General features: G+C 35.1%; 3 protein-coding genes across 7 annotated transcripts; all 3 read right to left on the reverse strand.

The window, feature by feature from the left end:
* Positions 1–208: 208 nt before the first annotated feature.
* LOC123006240 (rho GTPase-activating protein conundrum-like) lies at positions 209–5,256 on the reverse strand. 2 transcript variants are annotated; one of them, XM_044400564.1, is made up of 9 exons: positions 4,978–5,256; positions 2,587–2,727; positions 2,293–2,534; positions 2,127–2,242; positions 1,532–2,076; positions 1,138–1,482; positions 891–1,092; positions 573–841; positions 209–430 (listed from the first exon to the last, which is right to left on the reverse strand). In XM_044400564.1, the coding sequence occupies exons 2-9, from the start codon at positions 2,675–2,677 to the stop codon at positions 420–422; spliced, it is 1,821 nt and encodes a 606-aa protein (XP_044256499.1). In that variant the 5' UTR covers positions 2,678–2,727; positions 4,978–5,256; the 3' UTR covers positions 209–419. The 2 variants fall into 2 exon arrangements, with proteins under 2 accessions (XP_044256499.1, XP_044256498.1); XM_044400563.1 differs by having other exon boundaries at positions 625–841; positions 4,978–5,255.
* A 151-nt stretch (positions 5,257–5,407) lies between these two features.
* LOC123006391 (ralA-binding protein 1) lies at positions 5,408–7,479 on the reverse strand. 3 transcript variants are annotated; one of them, XM_044400834.1, is made up of 6 exons: positions 7,252–7,479; positions 7,067–7,196; positions 6,811–7,016; positions 6,497–6,758; positions 6,272–6,449; positions 5,408–6,224 (listed from the first exon to the last, which is right to left on the reverse strand). In XM_044400834.1, the coding sequence occupies exons 1-6, from the start codon at positions 7,337–7,339 to the stop codon at positions 5,460–5,462; spliced, it is 1,629 nt and encodes a 542-aa protein (XP_044256769.1). In that variant the 5' UTR covers positions 7,340–7,479; the 3' UTR covers positions 5,408–5,459. The 3 variants fall into 3 exon arrangements, with proteins under 3 accessions (XP_044256769.1, XP_044256768.1, XP_044256770.1); XM_044400833.1 differs by having other exon boundaries at positions 6,811–7,019; XM_044400835.1 differs by having other exon boundaries at positions 6,811–7,019; positions 7,067–7,192; positions 7,252–7,404.
* An 86-nt stretch (positions 7,480–7,565) lies between these two features.
* Positions 7,566–16,007, reverse strand: LOC123006486 (la-related protein 1-like). Of its 2 annotated transcripts, none has more exons than XM_044401009.1 (12): positions 15,063–16,007; positions 13,006–13,065; positions 12,552–12,956; positions 12,385–12,491; positions 11,700–12,332; positions 11,449–11,647; positions 11,274–11,396; positions 10,845–11,223; positions 10,402–10,790; positions 10,199–10,347; positions 8,954–9,105; positions 7,566–8,901 (listed from the first exon to the last, which is right to left on the reverse strand). In XM_044401009.1, the coding sequence occupies exons 1-12, from the start codon at positions 15,708–15,710 to the stop codon at positions 8,870–8,872; spliced, it is 3,276 nt and encodes a 1,091-aa protein (XP_044256944.1). In that variant the 5' UTR covers positions 15,711–16,007; the 3' UTR covers positions 7,566–8,869. The 2 variants fall into 2 exon arrangements, with proteins under 2 accessions (XP_044256944.1, XP_044256945.1); XM_044401010.1 differs by lacking the exon at positions 15,063–16,007 and adding an exon at positions 13,736–13,794.
* Positions 16,008–16,081: the final 74 nt, after the last annotated feature.

The following is a 16,081-nucleotide window of genomic DNA, read 5'->3' on the forward strand; positions in this document are numbered from 1 at the left end:
AACTTTAACGATTAACATTCAATGTAAATATTTGCTCGTAATCCGCAAACACCCTGTATAGTAGTCCAGATTCATTGCCAGCAGAGTGCAGTTATTTTTGGTTGTATTTATTTAAAATAGTGACTTGATTCATTTCGTTGTATTGTTGGTCGCCTAAATGACTTTGTTTTTTAGTTGTGTTTGGCGTGGGTAATAAATAAAACACAAATCAAAATAAAAAATTAAAATTTATTTTGGCACAGAGAATTGTAAACCAAGTATTAAATATATTACTAGATATTAAGGGATTGATAAGGTACGTTATTGAGGAATATGTTATATAATTCGATCCTTGGGTCTATATGAACAAATCCTTTTTGATCCTTGGCGAGTTGATAGGCCCCGGCTCGTATTGTGTGCTGCTTCTAACCAACTTTGTTTTACCGCATGGCTGAAAATAGACAAACATTATGAAAAAAAGGTAATAATGTGATACATAAGTGCATACGAAGCGGCGGTGAGACAGTATAAGGGGGTTAGAGGCACAAAGACACAGTTATTCGGGAAAAACAGCATTAATAAAGAACCATCACCTCTATTTCCCATACCAAACCCACATAATATGATGTCAATAATACAACATACAATTCTTTTGTCTCTATCTCTACTATTGTCCTTTTTGTCTTGCGCTCTTTTTTGTGCTTCTTTAGCTTGCCGAGCTAAGTAACTCGGAATTAGCCACAATTTTAATCCTGCACGTAACATAGTCTCCATAATGACGCAACAAACCGCAGCCCCGTTTATATGTTTGGCTAATTCTTCCTGCGACAATTGCTTCATAATCAGTTTACTGTTATTGTCTCTGAAAAAAGTGTTGCTTTAGGCGTCCAATTACGTCAAATTTGACTCACTTCGGAAGTAGAAGTCTTGCAGGAAAAAACGACGGAGCTGTAATCATCGCGACGTTGTGTAAATTCATCCTGTTCTGCTTTTCATGCTTGACTACATTCAAAAGAAATTGCAAAAGTAATTTGTAAGTGTTGCGGTGCTCGATCGGGAGGAGGAGTACGAGAAGGTTTAAAGCTTTTAACTTGTCTTCACTATTTGGAATCACTGGAATCAAGACTTAGAAGTAGAAAAAGACATTTTGCAACCTACTGCTCGTTTTGTAAAACATGTCAAATAGTTCCATGGTGAATACAGGATCGGGCAAATCCCGGAGGAGTTTCTTCAAAACTCCGGTCAGTTCGTGCACTGTTGCTTGCTGGAGTAGAGTTTCAACCTCAAACCTATTTGTAAAAAATTTCGATTCAATTTCGTTGCATAAAAACTCGAGTTTTTGTTTCTGGCCTGCCAGTCTTAAAATTCCATCTTCACAAACACAGCGAGTATTGAGTTGATTGACGACACTTTGGAAAATTTTAGGCACCATTAGGTTATCAGTCGGTCTTTGCATGTCACGCATTACTAAAGTCGACAAGTTAACACCAAAGACGTTTCCACCTGAAAAAGACAGTTAGAAGGGGAGGAAAACTAGGATGAAAAAAATTGCCTTTGTACTTAGTACTGGCCTTTCGCTTCAAAAAAACTATTTTGTATTGATCAAATATGGCGACTAACTCTACGTAAAGTAGAGGTTTTAAGTACTGGTATTCACTATCAGTGAATTCGTCAATGTCCACACCTTCATCACACAAATCAAAATTTTTGGACGTCAATTGATTGACTTTGTTTTGTTTCATCAAACCCTCGAAACTAAGAATTTCATTTTCGTCGCCGTTTATGTACACTTTACTGCAATTGTTTTGGCTACGGGAAAATTCGTTGTGTAGATTGAGCGGTTTGCATTCGTAATTGTTTCGATTTTTCAAGGGTTGGAGATGCACTTCTGTTGTTGGATCGCTTCCGCTTCTTTCTCTTTGGGGTCTCGGGAGAGTGGAATACTCGTTCAAGGGTTGGTAACCTTTCAAAATAACATTTTCAGAACCAAGATGGGCCACATCTCCTTTATCACGGCTAAATTTTTTGTTTTGGAGAGGTTCACTGGACGTCCATTTAACTTTTGCTTTAAATACTGGATGACTAGATTCAAGTGGGCTATAAAATAACGAGTTAGTTAAGGAAAAAAAATCTCGTAGGTTGATTACAAAGGAGGTAAAGACGACTGTTGGTCTTCGTCTGAAGTTAGATCATCATTTAAGATTCCGACCGAGTCTAATGAATCTGGTGTAGCACTTCTAGATCTTGTACCGGTACTCGATGTCTAAAAACGGTTAAATATCAACGTTAATTCATTTACTTAGTTGGTTTTACTTCAACATTCCACGCTACGTCTCGAATATCTTGTCTTTGTTTTCGCCTTGGTTGTCTACTGTGTAGTGTTTTATTTAAAGTCCGGATTCTAGATCTAACAGTTTCGGCTTGTCTCTCAGTCAAATGTTTCTGCCTCACGGAATCACTAATGACATTTTCTGTTATTTCTTTTCCTTGGTTATATAATTTCGTCAAGTCGGATAAACCAACTTTTTGTAAAAAATCAGCAGCTTGTTCAGCTTCTACAACGCGAAAAATTATTATTTACTAAACACAAAACGTTCGAATTTCTACCATTAGGGACTTGTTCTTCCTCGATTTCTATCTCATTGTTAGTATCTTTAACTTCGTTAATATAGTAATTAAGAGCTTCTTCTGATTCCATAACTAGGACACTTACATGTTCTTCATGATTGCAATTCTTTCTTTACACATCTGGAAACAATAATTAACAAGTGTTATAAAGAAATGTCCACACAATTGATGCGAACAGAGTTTCTACAGAATCGTGATCAGCAATACTAATCTTACAATTTATTACAGTACGGATAATTCTGTTTACACGACACCAACTAAGGACCTGGAGGTAATCAGGCAATTAATTAACTATCGCAGATTGACTAAGCGCGACTAAATATGTAAGTAAAACTAATCATCCGGCTATGCTTTGATAGCAGGAAAAAACAAAACAATTCAAGTTGCAAAATAAATCCACTCAAACGATAAACTCCACACTGATATGTTCAGTTTCGCTTTTCCCGTATTGTGCTTAAATTTATGTGGCTAGGTCAATTTTGTAAACATTAACAGTGAAAATTATGAACGGTGAAGGCCATCGAAGTTATCTAATAGTATAAATGAACTACTTAACTACTTTCTACATTTTCTTCGATCCGTAAATTGGAACGAAGTGTTTCTTTGCTTGATCGCATCTGACATTTTTAAAACAAACTATAATTTCCATCCTACGAACTAGTGTTATTGTACTCAATGACGTCATATTCATCTCAAACTTGCGAATTCAACAGCAACCTTGATAGACAATCAAATCGAGAAAAAAATTTAGAAAGCTGGCTTTGTCTCGAGTCAAATAATTGAACGGAAATTGGAAAACAGACCGCGGTTCAAAATCGTACAGTACTTATTTGGAAGGCATTTAACTCATTTTACTTTCGGTAAATTAATTGGACCAGTTTTCAAACTCGCTCGAGATTAGCATCAATATTCATTGTCTATTACTCAAATGGCTCAAACTGTGATACCCACTTAACATTTTTGCAACTTTAAAAACTGAAACCAGTAAAGGCTAAGGCTACAACAACAGCAACATTGTTTCAATTATTATGGCCCGTTTAATTAAAATTATTATAATTGTTCTAGTTACAAAATTTCCATTTTATCATAAGTCCTTGAATAATAATATTTATTTTTATCTAAAATTCAGAAAATTGCATTCATTCCCTACATCTCCAAAATCTTCAATCTGATCTTGATAACATTTGTTCTAGTTACAAAACTTTCATTTTATCATAAATCCTTGAATAATAATATTTATTTTTATCTAAAATTCAGAAAATTGCATTGATTCCCAACATCTCCAATATCTTCAATCTGATCTTGATAACATTTTTTTTTTTAATTTCACTTGTGTAACACTTATTAATATTAAATATCATTGCAAGTGTAACATTGACCGTTACATTCACTGCTTGCTATTTCGGCTACAGGCCTAAAAAGTACCCACAGTGGCATTGAGGGAAAAATATTGACATTCTCTCGATTTTCGATTTTTCTATGATTTGACTACAATTAGTAAAAAATGTACAGTGGGAATGACAAAAAATTCTTATTACCCAGAAATCAGTGAAGCGCAAATCAGGATTCGAAAGCGCACGAAAAGATTAAAAGGGTAATAAAACAAATCTCGTATGAATCGTAATTAACAATTTAAAATCAATCAACTGATAAGTGGCCAATATTTGAAATCATAATCACATGTGCGTAATCTTAGATAAAGTAAAAATTTCAACAAAAGTACACTAAAACGAAAGTGATTTAGAAAATGCATTAATTAGTTTCAAAATCTCGTTTTTTCACTTTCGTGCTTCCTAAGTCAGAACAATTACGAATTAAATGTATGATATCTGACATAATCTCTTGTACTACTTTTCGAAAGAAAGATCGAATCTGAATTATCGTTTCAATTTTATGCTTGGATGCTCAAGTCGGCGTTTTTATTTGTAAATAAAACTATAATAATTATAGACGTCTTCGGCTACTGGAACGGATTAAAATCCAAAAATTAAACAAAACAACTGGCTGTTTTTGTGGTTGCTTGTTGCAACCTTGAAGATTTAACAAAGTAAACTACCTACAAACATATTATAATCTAATCTTTTCAAAAACATTTAAAATAAATATGATAAAGTTTCCCAAAGAAAACGACAAGTGTTAGATGACGAATGAAAATAAAATTCCGGATTGGTGGTGTTTCTGGGTTAAACTGTAGTTCATGGTGCGTGTAAACGGAATCATCTGTGTAAACAGAGGCGACAATTTAATCAAAAGTTGAGGAAAACATGATTATGAATAATAATAATGAAACAATTGACGTGGGAGTCTTGCAGTACAGATAAATAAATGGGATTTGAGGTCAAAAAAAAGTTGAGGATTCTGAAGACTTACCACGAGATGAATCCCTAGTGGCTTCGATTTAAAATATGACAGGGAACTTATAACAATATAATAAAATGAGCAATGTATATATACACTTTACACTAACGAAACTTCTTATCTTGTTTTATTGACTTTGCTGAACGTCAACAAACATCACAAGGGACGGTCGTAAAAATCCATATAACACAGTTAACAATAAAAAAAAATGAAATTGTATACACCTCCAACAACTTCCTATTCTAAAATAATATCGGACATGAAACGAACTCACTCCCCACTAAAAATAAAAACAACACGCACAAAAACATGTAAAAATACTCAAGTTAAGTACATTACTAGCGCCGCCTGTTGGCTTAGTTCAGGCGTATTCCTAGTTGCATACTTTAACCTTAGAGCCCACACCAATGTCAAGTCTAACTTTCTAAATTTAAATGACAACGTCAATTTCAGTAAACATTTATTATATACAGTTACAATAATACTGGACACAGTTACGATTTCGCTAAAATCTGCGCTCTCAATTCGATACACATCTCTTGCTCTTCTATGATCTGTCTGACTAAATTGATTTTCTTGATTTGTAAAATTTGGTTCTCCTTGAGGAAGAGGTCCATAACTTCATCCAGATCTTCATTCGGCACCATGGCCACCGGGGGGACCTCCCCTGTTATCTGCGACCGCAAAACCGCGATTTGGTTGCGCTCAGCTTGGATATCCTTCAAAAGCGAGTCCCTCAGTAGCAAAAGCCCCTCATTTTTAAACTTCAACAATGCGACGTTGTTGTCCAGTTCGGATTCTTCAGTCACTGGTTCTTCACTCTCGGCGACTTCCTCGGCTTGGGTTTCCGGTTTTTCTGAAGTTTCAGGTTCCGGTTCGGGTTCTTCAACGTGAGTTTCAATTTTTTCGACCGCTTCTTTGTCGCGGTTTGCCGTTTTAAGTTTACGTTTAAGTTGGGTGATGATTCTTTGTACTTCCCATAAGAGTTCTTCCCTTTGTTTCGATATGCAACAAACGTTCATTTCTTTGTGGATTTGGGTGAGAAGAGATTCTTGTTTTTTGAGTTCCGTTTCGATTTCTTGAGGGTCGTCGGGGAGTTTAGCGCCGGATTCGAGGGGAGGAATATACCGCTCGACTTTAATGGTGGGGAAAAGAGCAAGGCAGTGGTGGAGTAAGGCGTGTAAAAGGCGGGAGGAGCAGTGGAAAGTGTGATTGAGAGCTGTGGAGATGCTTTGTTTGTTCATTTTATTGCATTTTTCCTGCAAAACACATTTCAAGACTTATTTTTTACAATTGGAAGACTCACATTTAATGAAATGTTGTGTAAGTGGGTGATTAGCCAGCCCAAGAGCATTTTGTTGGGAGGAGGTAAAAGCTCCACTAAAATTTTTAAATGTTTTTCTCTAGTATTGAGATTAAGGATGGCTCCGGCTTCCTCAAAACGTATTAAAAGGTCATTTGTAAAAAGTGGTTCTGGTAAATCTCTGGAAACATTTTTCGCTCATCCTGATTACACAAGTAATGTGATTACCTTAAATATGTTTTTACTAAACTTGTAACGGTAGGAGGATCATAATCATTTAAATTAATATTGCCCCTCTGATTGTACATTTTACGTATTTGAAGAACTTTTGATTTTGTTCCGCTGATTTTGTAAATTCCTTCAAATGATATACCTACTGTTTCTACATAGTCTATACACTCCCGTATGGGTAAAGGAATGTCTACACCGTCATGGCACCGGCTTCTCTCAACAGCCACGTCTAAACTAGCCCCAAAAATCGGCAAAATGTCTAAAATAAATGACAAATTAAAATTTTCCTATTATGTTAGAGTTCCTATTACCGCCAATATCAGCCGTTTCGTCAATTGACTGTTTGAGTTTTTTCGTTTTCTCACTTTTGACTTTTTCCTTGTCAAGCTTCTTATCATTCTTTTTATCCCTATCTTTCTTCTTGTCAAGATCTTTCTCTTTTTCCCTGGATTTGTCCCTTTTTTCTTTGGCTTTAGTAGAGAATTTGAACGGTTTGGCTTTTTTTGTTTTAGAGGGGCTTCTGAAACATTCCAGTGAGTAAATAAAACGTTTCCCAAATGTGATTACCTTGATTTGAAATTTTCATCAGCTGAACTTTCCCCTTCTAAAGCGGCATAACCCTTGTCTTTATCCTTTTTCTCTTTGCGTTTGCCAATGAGGATGTCCTTTTTCATGACTTTGTCATTTTCGTCACTATCTAAAAACGAGTTTTAATTTAAAAACAATTAGTAGTTCACATAATTTATTATTACAGTCGCTGTCATTATTGCACTGCTTATTTAATTCGGACGCGTATAAGCCAGGGAAATCCTTCATTACATCGGGACTATCGAAATCCATATTGACACTTCTGGGTTTGAACTTTTAATAAATAATTATGACACTATTTTCCCATGGGAGTTTGTTGCTAAGCATGTTAAGCTGGGATAAAACAGAAACAACACAAATCAAGACATCTGAATGGAAAATGTGACAGATGCTCGTTCTGCCATCTCTTGAAAAAAATTCGGTATTCCAGCTTGGTTTAAGCGGGAGATTTGAAATCAGAGGTGAAATGAAAGACGTGTTGCAGTTTTGTAGTTTTTTTTATATTTTTTTAAGTGTTACAGGAAGACAAATCTTTGACCACACTTCCACAACACACTTTACAAACTAACTTAATTATATAATAAATTGCAAGGAGTTGAGCAAAAAAAACGTTTAATTATCACAAGATTTATGTGTTTTTTCGTCTAATCTGATAACAATTATGTAATTGCACGTAGCTGATTTCAGACTAAACGAAAAAACAGTTTTAACTATCTTAAAATGATGATTAATTCTCTAGATACGATATTACGAAAACACATACAAAAAACTCCTTGCCTGTCCTATGATTTACATTTTTATAAACATACCAGTAGGAATTAATTATAAAAATATATCAAGAGTAGTTGACACCTAAAACTGTTAACAATATAAAACAAATGGGATTTAGTCATATTAACAAAAACAAGTTGAGAGTTTCAAGTAACAACACCATTACTAGTCTTCCCCCTAATCGTACCATTTATCAAGGGTTGGTTACTAATACAACTTATAGATATCTTCAAACTACGTGGGTTGGGAAAAAACAATAACATAACAAAAAAAAAAAAAGTGGGCAATACACAAGATTACAACTAAATTTTTTTGGGGAAATGCATACCTTAAGTAAATAAGTAAAATTTACCATTGTATGATTGCCATTTTCAATGAAAAGTGCAAACATTCTTAGCTCAACTAAACGTACATTGCTTGCTCTTGTAATTACTAGTAAAAAGAAACTTAAGAAATCTCAGCTAAGCAGTTATATTGTGTAGCCCAGCTACATAATGCTTAATATATTGGTACACACTAAAGCGAAAACGAAACAGCCTATTTTTTAGATTTTATATATGAAAGTATTGTGGAGTGAGCCCATAATTGTTTTGACCAATATGTACAAAGAATAGCGCAGTCAATACAATACAATTCATTAATGCAACCACCAAACTCACACAAAACTTTATGACTAAATCATTCACAATATTTAATAATAGAACCGATACGGTCTCCACTGACATTTAAAAAATATTGCGTTGCGTAGCTTCATCTTGTAATTACTAGAAAAATATGAAACTGTCAGTTATTTTAAGGCAATGGCACTTAACACTCGCAAATCTACTTACACTTTTATACATCAGTTATTCATTTTATACAAACATCAGTGCTTGATAGTTTTATAATAATTCATAATTATAACTATAATTTAAAACATTATAAACTACACTTAAAATTTTACAAAAGAAAAGACCAAGTAATGTTACGAAAATTTTGCCTTGATCACTTAACTAGAACACTTGTTGGAACTTAAGCAGCGTTTGTGGAATTTTCAAATTTGCCTGTAACAAAGCTCAAATCAAGCCAAAAGTCACTCAAACCCTCCCGACCTACCATCTGGCTCTTTTTGTCGCCATGATTCACCGCTATTTCGATTACTTTTAGTACGGCCAGATCCAAAAGACTGAGTGCGAGCCCGTCCCGCGAATCTAAAACCTGTCCCAGCTGGAGCACTAGTTCCAGGCTGAGCGTGAGCAAAATCAAGCCTAGAATAAAATATACATCATATCACTCCTCACGAGACCGCAGCTCCCAGGAACTCGTTCTTCCATGCAACCCCAACATATTTAAATAAACCTAATTCAAATTAACATTTAAAATCCAATTATATTTAAACGTCGTTATCGTATTTATAGTTCCAAAAACGACGCAATCGCTGACAACAAATAACAGGGAAAGTTCAAGGTTTAGCAACAAATTTCAACTGAATTAATTTAAAGCACTTTATTTTATCGAAATATCATATTATTGTGTTACTTTGATTACTAGTTTAGTTTGTGTGGAGTTCATATAATTATGTAAATAAAAAAGGAATAAAGCTTAAGAAAATTTAATCAAAAAAAAAAAAAAAACAATGCTCCAATACAATCTTACATACAATCTATGAGTTAAAAAATTAATTAAGTTTTAAAACGATCTGAAAATTGAGAAGTATACACACAATTGGCGATTCTCCCATTTGATTCGTTACAATAGTGCACCAGTAAAACCTAACACCATACTAACAGCCTATGCCCCCTAACAACAAACAAAAAAACTAAAAAATCACTCAATAACTAAAATAAATGCATTTTTGGAGAGAGACCCTATAATCAATCAACTTTGGCAGGGGTGCTCTTCTTAAATAATAAATTAATAACAGACGCATTTATTCATAGGACAATGAGTATAAGATTATACCCACTCAAAGCGGACCGCAGACTAAACAATCTATACATTTTAATGGCGAGTTGAACAGAATAACTTCGTTCTGAACTTGACTTGTTTAAAAAAATAACAATTTTTGGCACATCGTTGCCTCAAAAAATCAAACGATGTTCGTGATAAATTCTAGCTGCATTATTCATTCTATTGGCAGCTTTCTATCAATATTATTATAAGCAAATCCTTGGCAAAACCTTTCCCTATTATTAACAATATGTATCAGCATATAATATAGGACATTCCAGCGCCATTTCAGCCTGCATAGATCACTGATGAGGTAAGTTAAGCAACAAATATCTTATGATCTACACAATCTAAACTGGCCGAAATTACATAACATGGCTGCCAGATTCTCGATACCCAAAATCAGCTTACCTATGAGCAACGTTACTTCCAGAAGAACGTCGTCCTATAGCACTATCATCACGTGATGTTCCCGGTTCGGCCGATTGTGTTTCTGAAAGACTACGATTTCGATTCTTTTGACGATATTGAGGACGTCCACCTTGAGTATCGTTGATGGGCTAAAACAACCAACAGTAAAATCGGATTCTACTCACCTTGACTTAATCGATTACCTCAACGACTCTGAAATCCTCAATGCTCTTAAATTTTGATAAATACTGCTTTAGTATTGGATTCACTTGCAAATTGCTGCTATGTTTGTAATACTTGAGAAAAGCCCAAAATTTTTCCAAGCCGTACAATTGTCCGTTTTCGTAATCTCTAACCGTTTCCTCTTGGAAATCCTCATAGAGATGCGGCCGGAATTTAACTTCGAGACCGTACGAATAAAATCTAAATAGACACTCAAGTCCGTAACGATAACCTTTTTCTGCATCTTCTAACGCAATTGTTTTGAATTCGTTGTACATCGTGCGATTGAAATTTTCCCGTAAGAAGAATGACCAGAATCGGAATAGCGTGTTCATCTCATTGCTTTGACCAATACCATAACGTTTACGTTCTGAAACGAAGTTACAAATTACAAAACATTTCACTCTTGACAAAAATACAATACCTTTTAAGCACTTTGCCCTGAATTTCGAATAAGCCTGTTGCGTGAAGTTGTTCTCTTTCAAAAGAGCATGCGAAGGGTGTTGGAAGGCCGGCAACGCTTGTGGTACACTTCCACAACTCGTTCCCAAGTGATTTTCACTAGGACTTGTCCCAAAACTACTACTAGCCGAACTCGTACGAATGCGATGCTCCCGCACATCCATAATCCAGCCAACGTGTTGCTCAACTGGTGGATTACTCGAATGCTTCGTTTTCCGTTTTCTAGGCGTGTGCGGATCAGGAACTTCATCTTTAACCACAGCATAAAACCTTGGCACATTTCTATGACCAGGAGTCTTCGGACTTTTATTTTTACTACCAGAAGGTTTACTAACATCGACCTGTCAAAAACTGTTTTAGCCCCAATCCATACAATACACAATTAACTTACAACAGGAGGAGGTGGCGGAGGTACTTCAGGATTTTGTTTCTTCGGTGCAGGAGGTGCCATCTTTTTGAAATCTTCCTGACTAATCACATTCACAGTTTTGTAACTACCAAACGAAGAGAAGTCCTAAATAAAAAAAAAATGCTTTTTAAAGATTAATACAAAATGTGTAACTTACGTTACACCATAAGTCTTCTTCATAATAATAAAGTCCATCGTTAATGGCTTGTTCTAATTCTTGTGTTATTTTGACTCGTGTTGTTTTATCACCGGTGCGATCGTAACCTTCATGTTTAGGTGGACGAGACGGTGTTTGTGTTACGATAAGTAATTTGCTAACGTCGTGATCGCTCAATTCATCCGAGTCGTCTTCAGCACTAAAATTCAAGATTTTTTTTTATAAAATAAAATTTTACCCGATTGTTTTACCCTTCATTTGAAAAAGTATTTTGCCGTCCACTTAATACACAATGGTCAATTTCTTCATCAAAATAAAATTCCAGTTCCTCTCTTTCGTAACTTTTCGTTTTAGTCTCCTTCTTGCCTTTGTTTTCTTTGTTTTTTCGTTTCACTTCGCGCCAACTTTCCTCATCTGTACTTAACCCATTATTTTCTTTACTATCGACGTTATTAACCGTATTATTCTCACTAGAGTTTTCTTTATCGTTATCGTTGTCTTCTGTGCTGTTCATGTTGATATTGGTTTTGTTATTGTTATGTTCGGGGATAAATTCAGGCACGTCCGGATTTAAGTTTTCTATTCGTAATGTCCGCGGCAGTGGCGGTGGAGGAACTAATTGAGATGCAACTTTTTTAATATCATTGTTACCGTCTAATAGAGGCCATTTGGTTGGTTCGTGCTTCGGCCGAACTTTGAATCCCGATGCGAATTCAATTTTGTCTGAACTTCTAACGGATTCAATGATCAAAGGTAAATTATCAGTCAGTGCTTGAACACGATGAAACGACGCTATTAAAGTTATAGGGAGGTAGCCTTGAGCGTCCATTTTTCGCCTCAAAAAGAAGTCACGTGATAGATTTTCCTCGCTGAAGTAATACTCGCTGAAATAAATATAAAATAAATTTGATTCGGTTTGAAATTTCCGTGACTTACATTTGATTCCTAATGTATTCCTTTAGCGTTGGTTTGTCTAAACTCCCGTAATTGTTACTATTGAAGTAAAAAGTGCCCATGTATGGCATAAAGTTTTGAGTGGCAAACTTGAAGAAAAAAAAATTACCAAAATAATTTTGATGGGGAGTAGTGGAGTAGGGAAATACCTGGGCATATTCGGCGGGAAAATCTATATAATCTGGATCAGTTGGCATTCTATTGGTTGGTCTATTAAACGTGGTACGTCTTCCTCCCCTATTACGTCCTCTACCTCTAGCGGCCACTGAGGCCGGTCTGGGATATCTCCCATTTACCTGAGGACCATCTCGCAATTCCGCCCTCCAATCTCTATCTCCATCACTAACGGTCGATTGGGCATCTCTGTCAGCTCGTCTCCTTGGTGACTGATCCTTTTTATGCGCTTTAGTCAAATCAATCTCCAATGGTACCCATTTATGTTTGGTTGACTTTTTTTTATCTTCATGTTCTTCATGAGACGTCTGCTGTTGGATCTTCTCCTTGGATGCTGTCGACGACTGACCAGGAGTCGGATTTGGCGACACTTTTTTAGACTAAAAACCAAAAAATCGCACTTTACCCCTATCTTAACACATTAGTTACCTCCGCTGCGACGTTATCATTCAACGTTGGCCAATCACAAATATCCGAGAAGTTGCTGGCCTAAAAGCACAAAAAACAAATTTCAGAGAATGTGAGATGATAATTTTACACGAATTTCTTGCCAACTGTGCAAAATAATGTCATCATTTTACTGACTGACCCACATGTAAAATTAGAACTTCGACTGCAATAAGTTTCTAATCAATAACAAAAGCAAACACATCCTTTCGTTATTTTTTAATTTAGTTCGACGATCGCGTTAAAAAACGACAAAATCGTGTGTGTTTACTGCGATTTTACTATAGGAAGGTCAAGTTTCATGAATTCCCATTCCCATTGGTTACATATGTAAATTTATCTAACTGTTAAATGCGTGATCAACTTTGAATGAAAGTTATTTTATTTAGTTTTGTGGAAATATGACACTACGCATGCTTGAATTAACTTAACCCTTTAACTTTCAACACGATTTCTTTTTTTTAGTTGCTTAAGAAATGATTTGATACGGTAAAGATCAACAAGATTATTAGGGGAAAAAATTTATAACTTATTTAATCATGACATATAGAAATTTCAAGGTCGTTTGAACCAAAATACAAATATACGACATTTAATGACACGGTCACATATCTGTTCTTGTAAATGATAATACTACGATTAAGTGTGATATTAAAAGATTTATGCGAATTAAGTGATGTAATAACATTTTTTAATTAGCATATTTACATACCAATTTTCCACGCGTACTCATTGAAAATTTTTGGTTGCAAAAAATTGTAAGTATAAAAATATATTTCGACGTTTCGAATGATCACACGGAGCACTGCAGCTGCATAACTAAAAACAATAGCAGTAGAATTCACGTGGCCGTATTTTATCTTCAACCTACAAGTGTGGAATTGCAGAAATTCGTAAAATTTGACGTATACAGTTCGCCATAAAATTACACTTAGTCGCCACATTAAAGTTATCAAGAGACCATAGAAAAAATATAACCGTTGTAAATACATATTTACGATTTCAAAATTTTTAAGTTCTTGGAAACAATAAGAAATTTGAAAAAAAAAATGATATAGTTTTCTCAATTAAGTGAATACCTTTTACAGTCAAGGTTAACATGATTTTGTAGTGGGTAACAACGCCTGTCTACTTTTAATAATGTCATTTAAAAGACTTCCGGTTCGAATCTAGCAACCTGCGACCCAAATCTTTTGAATATGTGCCAATAAAAATACGCCCTGTTCGAATATTTTAATTACATAATAGAATATAAAATATTTGATTTTTGACGTCGAGAAGCGCCGACCTGAACATTGTCACGGTTTGGTGGTTGCGATTACATCTCATCCTCAATTCCTTCATTAATTGATGAAATATTTTCGGGTCAGTTTACAACAATTTCACTTAATTAGAAACAGTGCCCTTTTCGATCGATAAAAATCGAATTATCAGTACTGGTTTTAAACCTGTCCTAGACATTATTTAACAAGTAGAATTTGCAAAAAAATTTAAATTAATTATAATAAAAAATACACGATATGGTATTTCGAAACTCCGAATAAAAGTGAAATTATAGTATTTTGTGATATAGGAATTTCGTAATGTTTTTAAATGAGATACATACTTATAATGTGATGTGACCCAATTTTGGAATTTCTTAGGAATTTTAGATGTTTTGAGAATTATTTTTAATGCTTGATAACGTGATTTTGCTCGTTTTGTACAAAAAAACATTGAATGGGTTAAACGGAATTTCCACTTCCGGTTTAGGTGCATTTTTGCGTCGTAATAGAATGATTTATCGTTAAGCTCATGATCGTGAATAAAATAATAATATAAAAAATAATAAAATTGTAACTAGGAGAAAAAAATCAGTTGCGAAATGAACACAATGGCCAATTTTAATTAATTCCACCTTTGATAAGTGATGATTGTGGCGAACTTATCCAAGTGTTGGTGTGTATTAATAATTAAAACCGACAATTCTATTCAGTTAAATTTAAGTCTGCGATTGTGATGTGAATTTTCTGAAGGAAAAAATCTCGCTTGTGACTGACCTTTTTGTTGAATTTGCGTCTGTCTTTGGGTGCTTTAACCACAGCCGCTGCTTGATTTTTCTGAACCGTTTCCTGTTTCTGCGGTTGCAGGACCCTTTTATCATTTAAGGGTTCTTTAGCTGCTGCAACAGGAGCTGCATTTTTGATTTGCCACGCGTTCACTTTTGGTATAGGTGCTGCAACAAACACTTTTTTAGTTTCGGTGTTCGTCTCTTCCTTAATCTGTGTGCTGCTTTGAGGTTCTTTCGGGGGCTGTTGAATTTCCGGTTTGGTTTTGGTGTGCTTGGCTGGTTTCTTGAATTTGTCGTGATTGTCTTTTTTATCAATATTACCGTTCACTAAATGTTTATGTTTGTCTTTTTTTAACTGATCATGCTTTCGGTCTTTGCGACTGTGTGTTGGGACCGGGGTAAAGTTATCACTATCGTCTCTTGGATCTTGGGGCTCCGGGGTCGAGACTTTTTCCGGTTTAGTAGCCGCATTATGGTCAAATTTCCTTTCGGCAATGTTTTCCTTGTTGCTGTTGTTGTTCTGCTTGAAGTTCAAAACAGCATGTGCATAAGAAGCTCCAGGGTTATCTGAAGACGTAGCCTTATTGTCAACGTCCTTGGAGGCAGTATTTGGTGTTGCTACACAATGTGCTTCCATCTTCAATTTAATCTTCGAGGGTTAAATGCAACTCTTCAAGGTTTAATGATATTTTACGTTCAAACGAACAATATGGAGTGTAACCATGTTGGTTTATGAAAGCATGGCAACCACACTTTGATAATATGTACCGTCACACGACAACATTTATAACTATTGTTCAAACCACGTTATATAACACGTAGTTAATGTTTACCACCAAATTTTAACTAACTACACCTAACTGAATACAAAAGTTCTTTCTTTCACTCATTCATACGATAATCACGCTTTGCGGCCGACACTTCTAATTTAGACCTTTTAGGGATATTTCACTTTCTTTGAAGGTTATCAAATGAAGTTTCTCCGCGCGCCAAATTCAAGTTAGACTC

This window comes from Tribolium madens, unplaced genomic scaffold, assembly GCF_015345945.1.
Source record: "Tribolium madens isolate multiple individuals breed KSU strain unplaced genomic scaffold, Tmad_KSU_1.1 Scaffold_2;HRSCAF=44;Tcas5.2_LGX, whole genome shotgun sequence".
Taxonomy (NCBI): domain Eukaryota; kingdom Metazoa; phylum Arthropoda; class Insecta; order Coleoptera; family Tenebrionidae; genus Tribolium; species Tribolium madens.

What these genes read in the sequence shown, in the direction of transcription:
- LOC123006486 (XM_044401009.1), bottom strand. Translation starts at nt 15,710, where the DNA reads ATGGAAGCACATTGTGTAGCAACACCAAATACTGCCTCCAAGGACGTT. An exon ending in TTCCCGCCGAATATGCCCAG is followed by an intron (nt 12,492 to 12,551) that starts GTATTTCCCTAC and finishes TTTTTCTTCAAG; the next exon opens with TTTGCCACTCAAAACTTTAT. An exon ending in CAGGGCAAAGTGCTTAAAAG is followed by an intron (nt 10,791 to 10,844) that starts GTATTGTATTTT and finishes ACTTCGTTTCAG; the next exon opens with AACGTAAACGTTATGGTATT.
- LOC123006391 (XM_044400833.1), bottom strand. Translation starts at nt 7,339, where the DNA reads ATGGATTTCGATAGTCCCGATGTAATGAAGGATTTCCCTGGCTTATAC. An exon ending in GATGAAAATTTCAAATCAAG is followed by an intron (nt 7,020 to 7,066) that starts GTAATCACATTT and finishes GGAATGTTTCAG; the next exon opens with AAGCCCCTCTAAAACAAAAA. An exon ending in TACACAACATTTCATTAAAT is followed by an intron (nt 6,225 to 6,271) that starts GTGAGTCTTCCA and finishes TGTGTTTTGCAG; the next exon opens with GAAAAATGCAATAAAATGAA.
- LOC123006240 (XM_044400563.1), bottom strand. Translation starts at nt 2,677, where the DNA reads ATGGAATCAGAAGAAGCTCTTAATTACTATATTAACGAAGTTAAAGAT. An exon ending in GGCCAGTACTAAGTACAAAG is followed by an intron (nt 1,483 to 1,531) that starts GCAATTTTTTTC and finishes TGTCTTTTTCAG; the next exon opens with GTGGAAACGTCTTTGGTGTT. An exon ending in GCAAGACTTCTACTTCCGAA is followed by an intron (nt 842 to 890) that starts GTGAGTCAAATT and finishes CACTTTTTTCAG; the next exon opens with AGACAATAACAGTAAACTGA.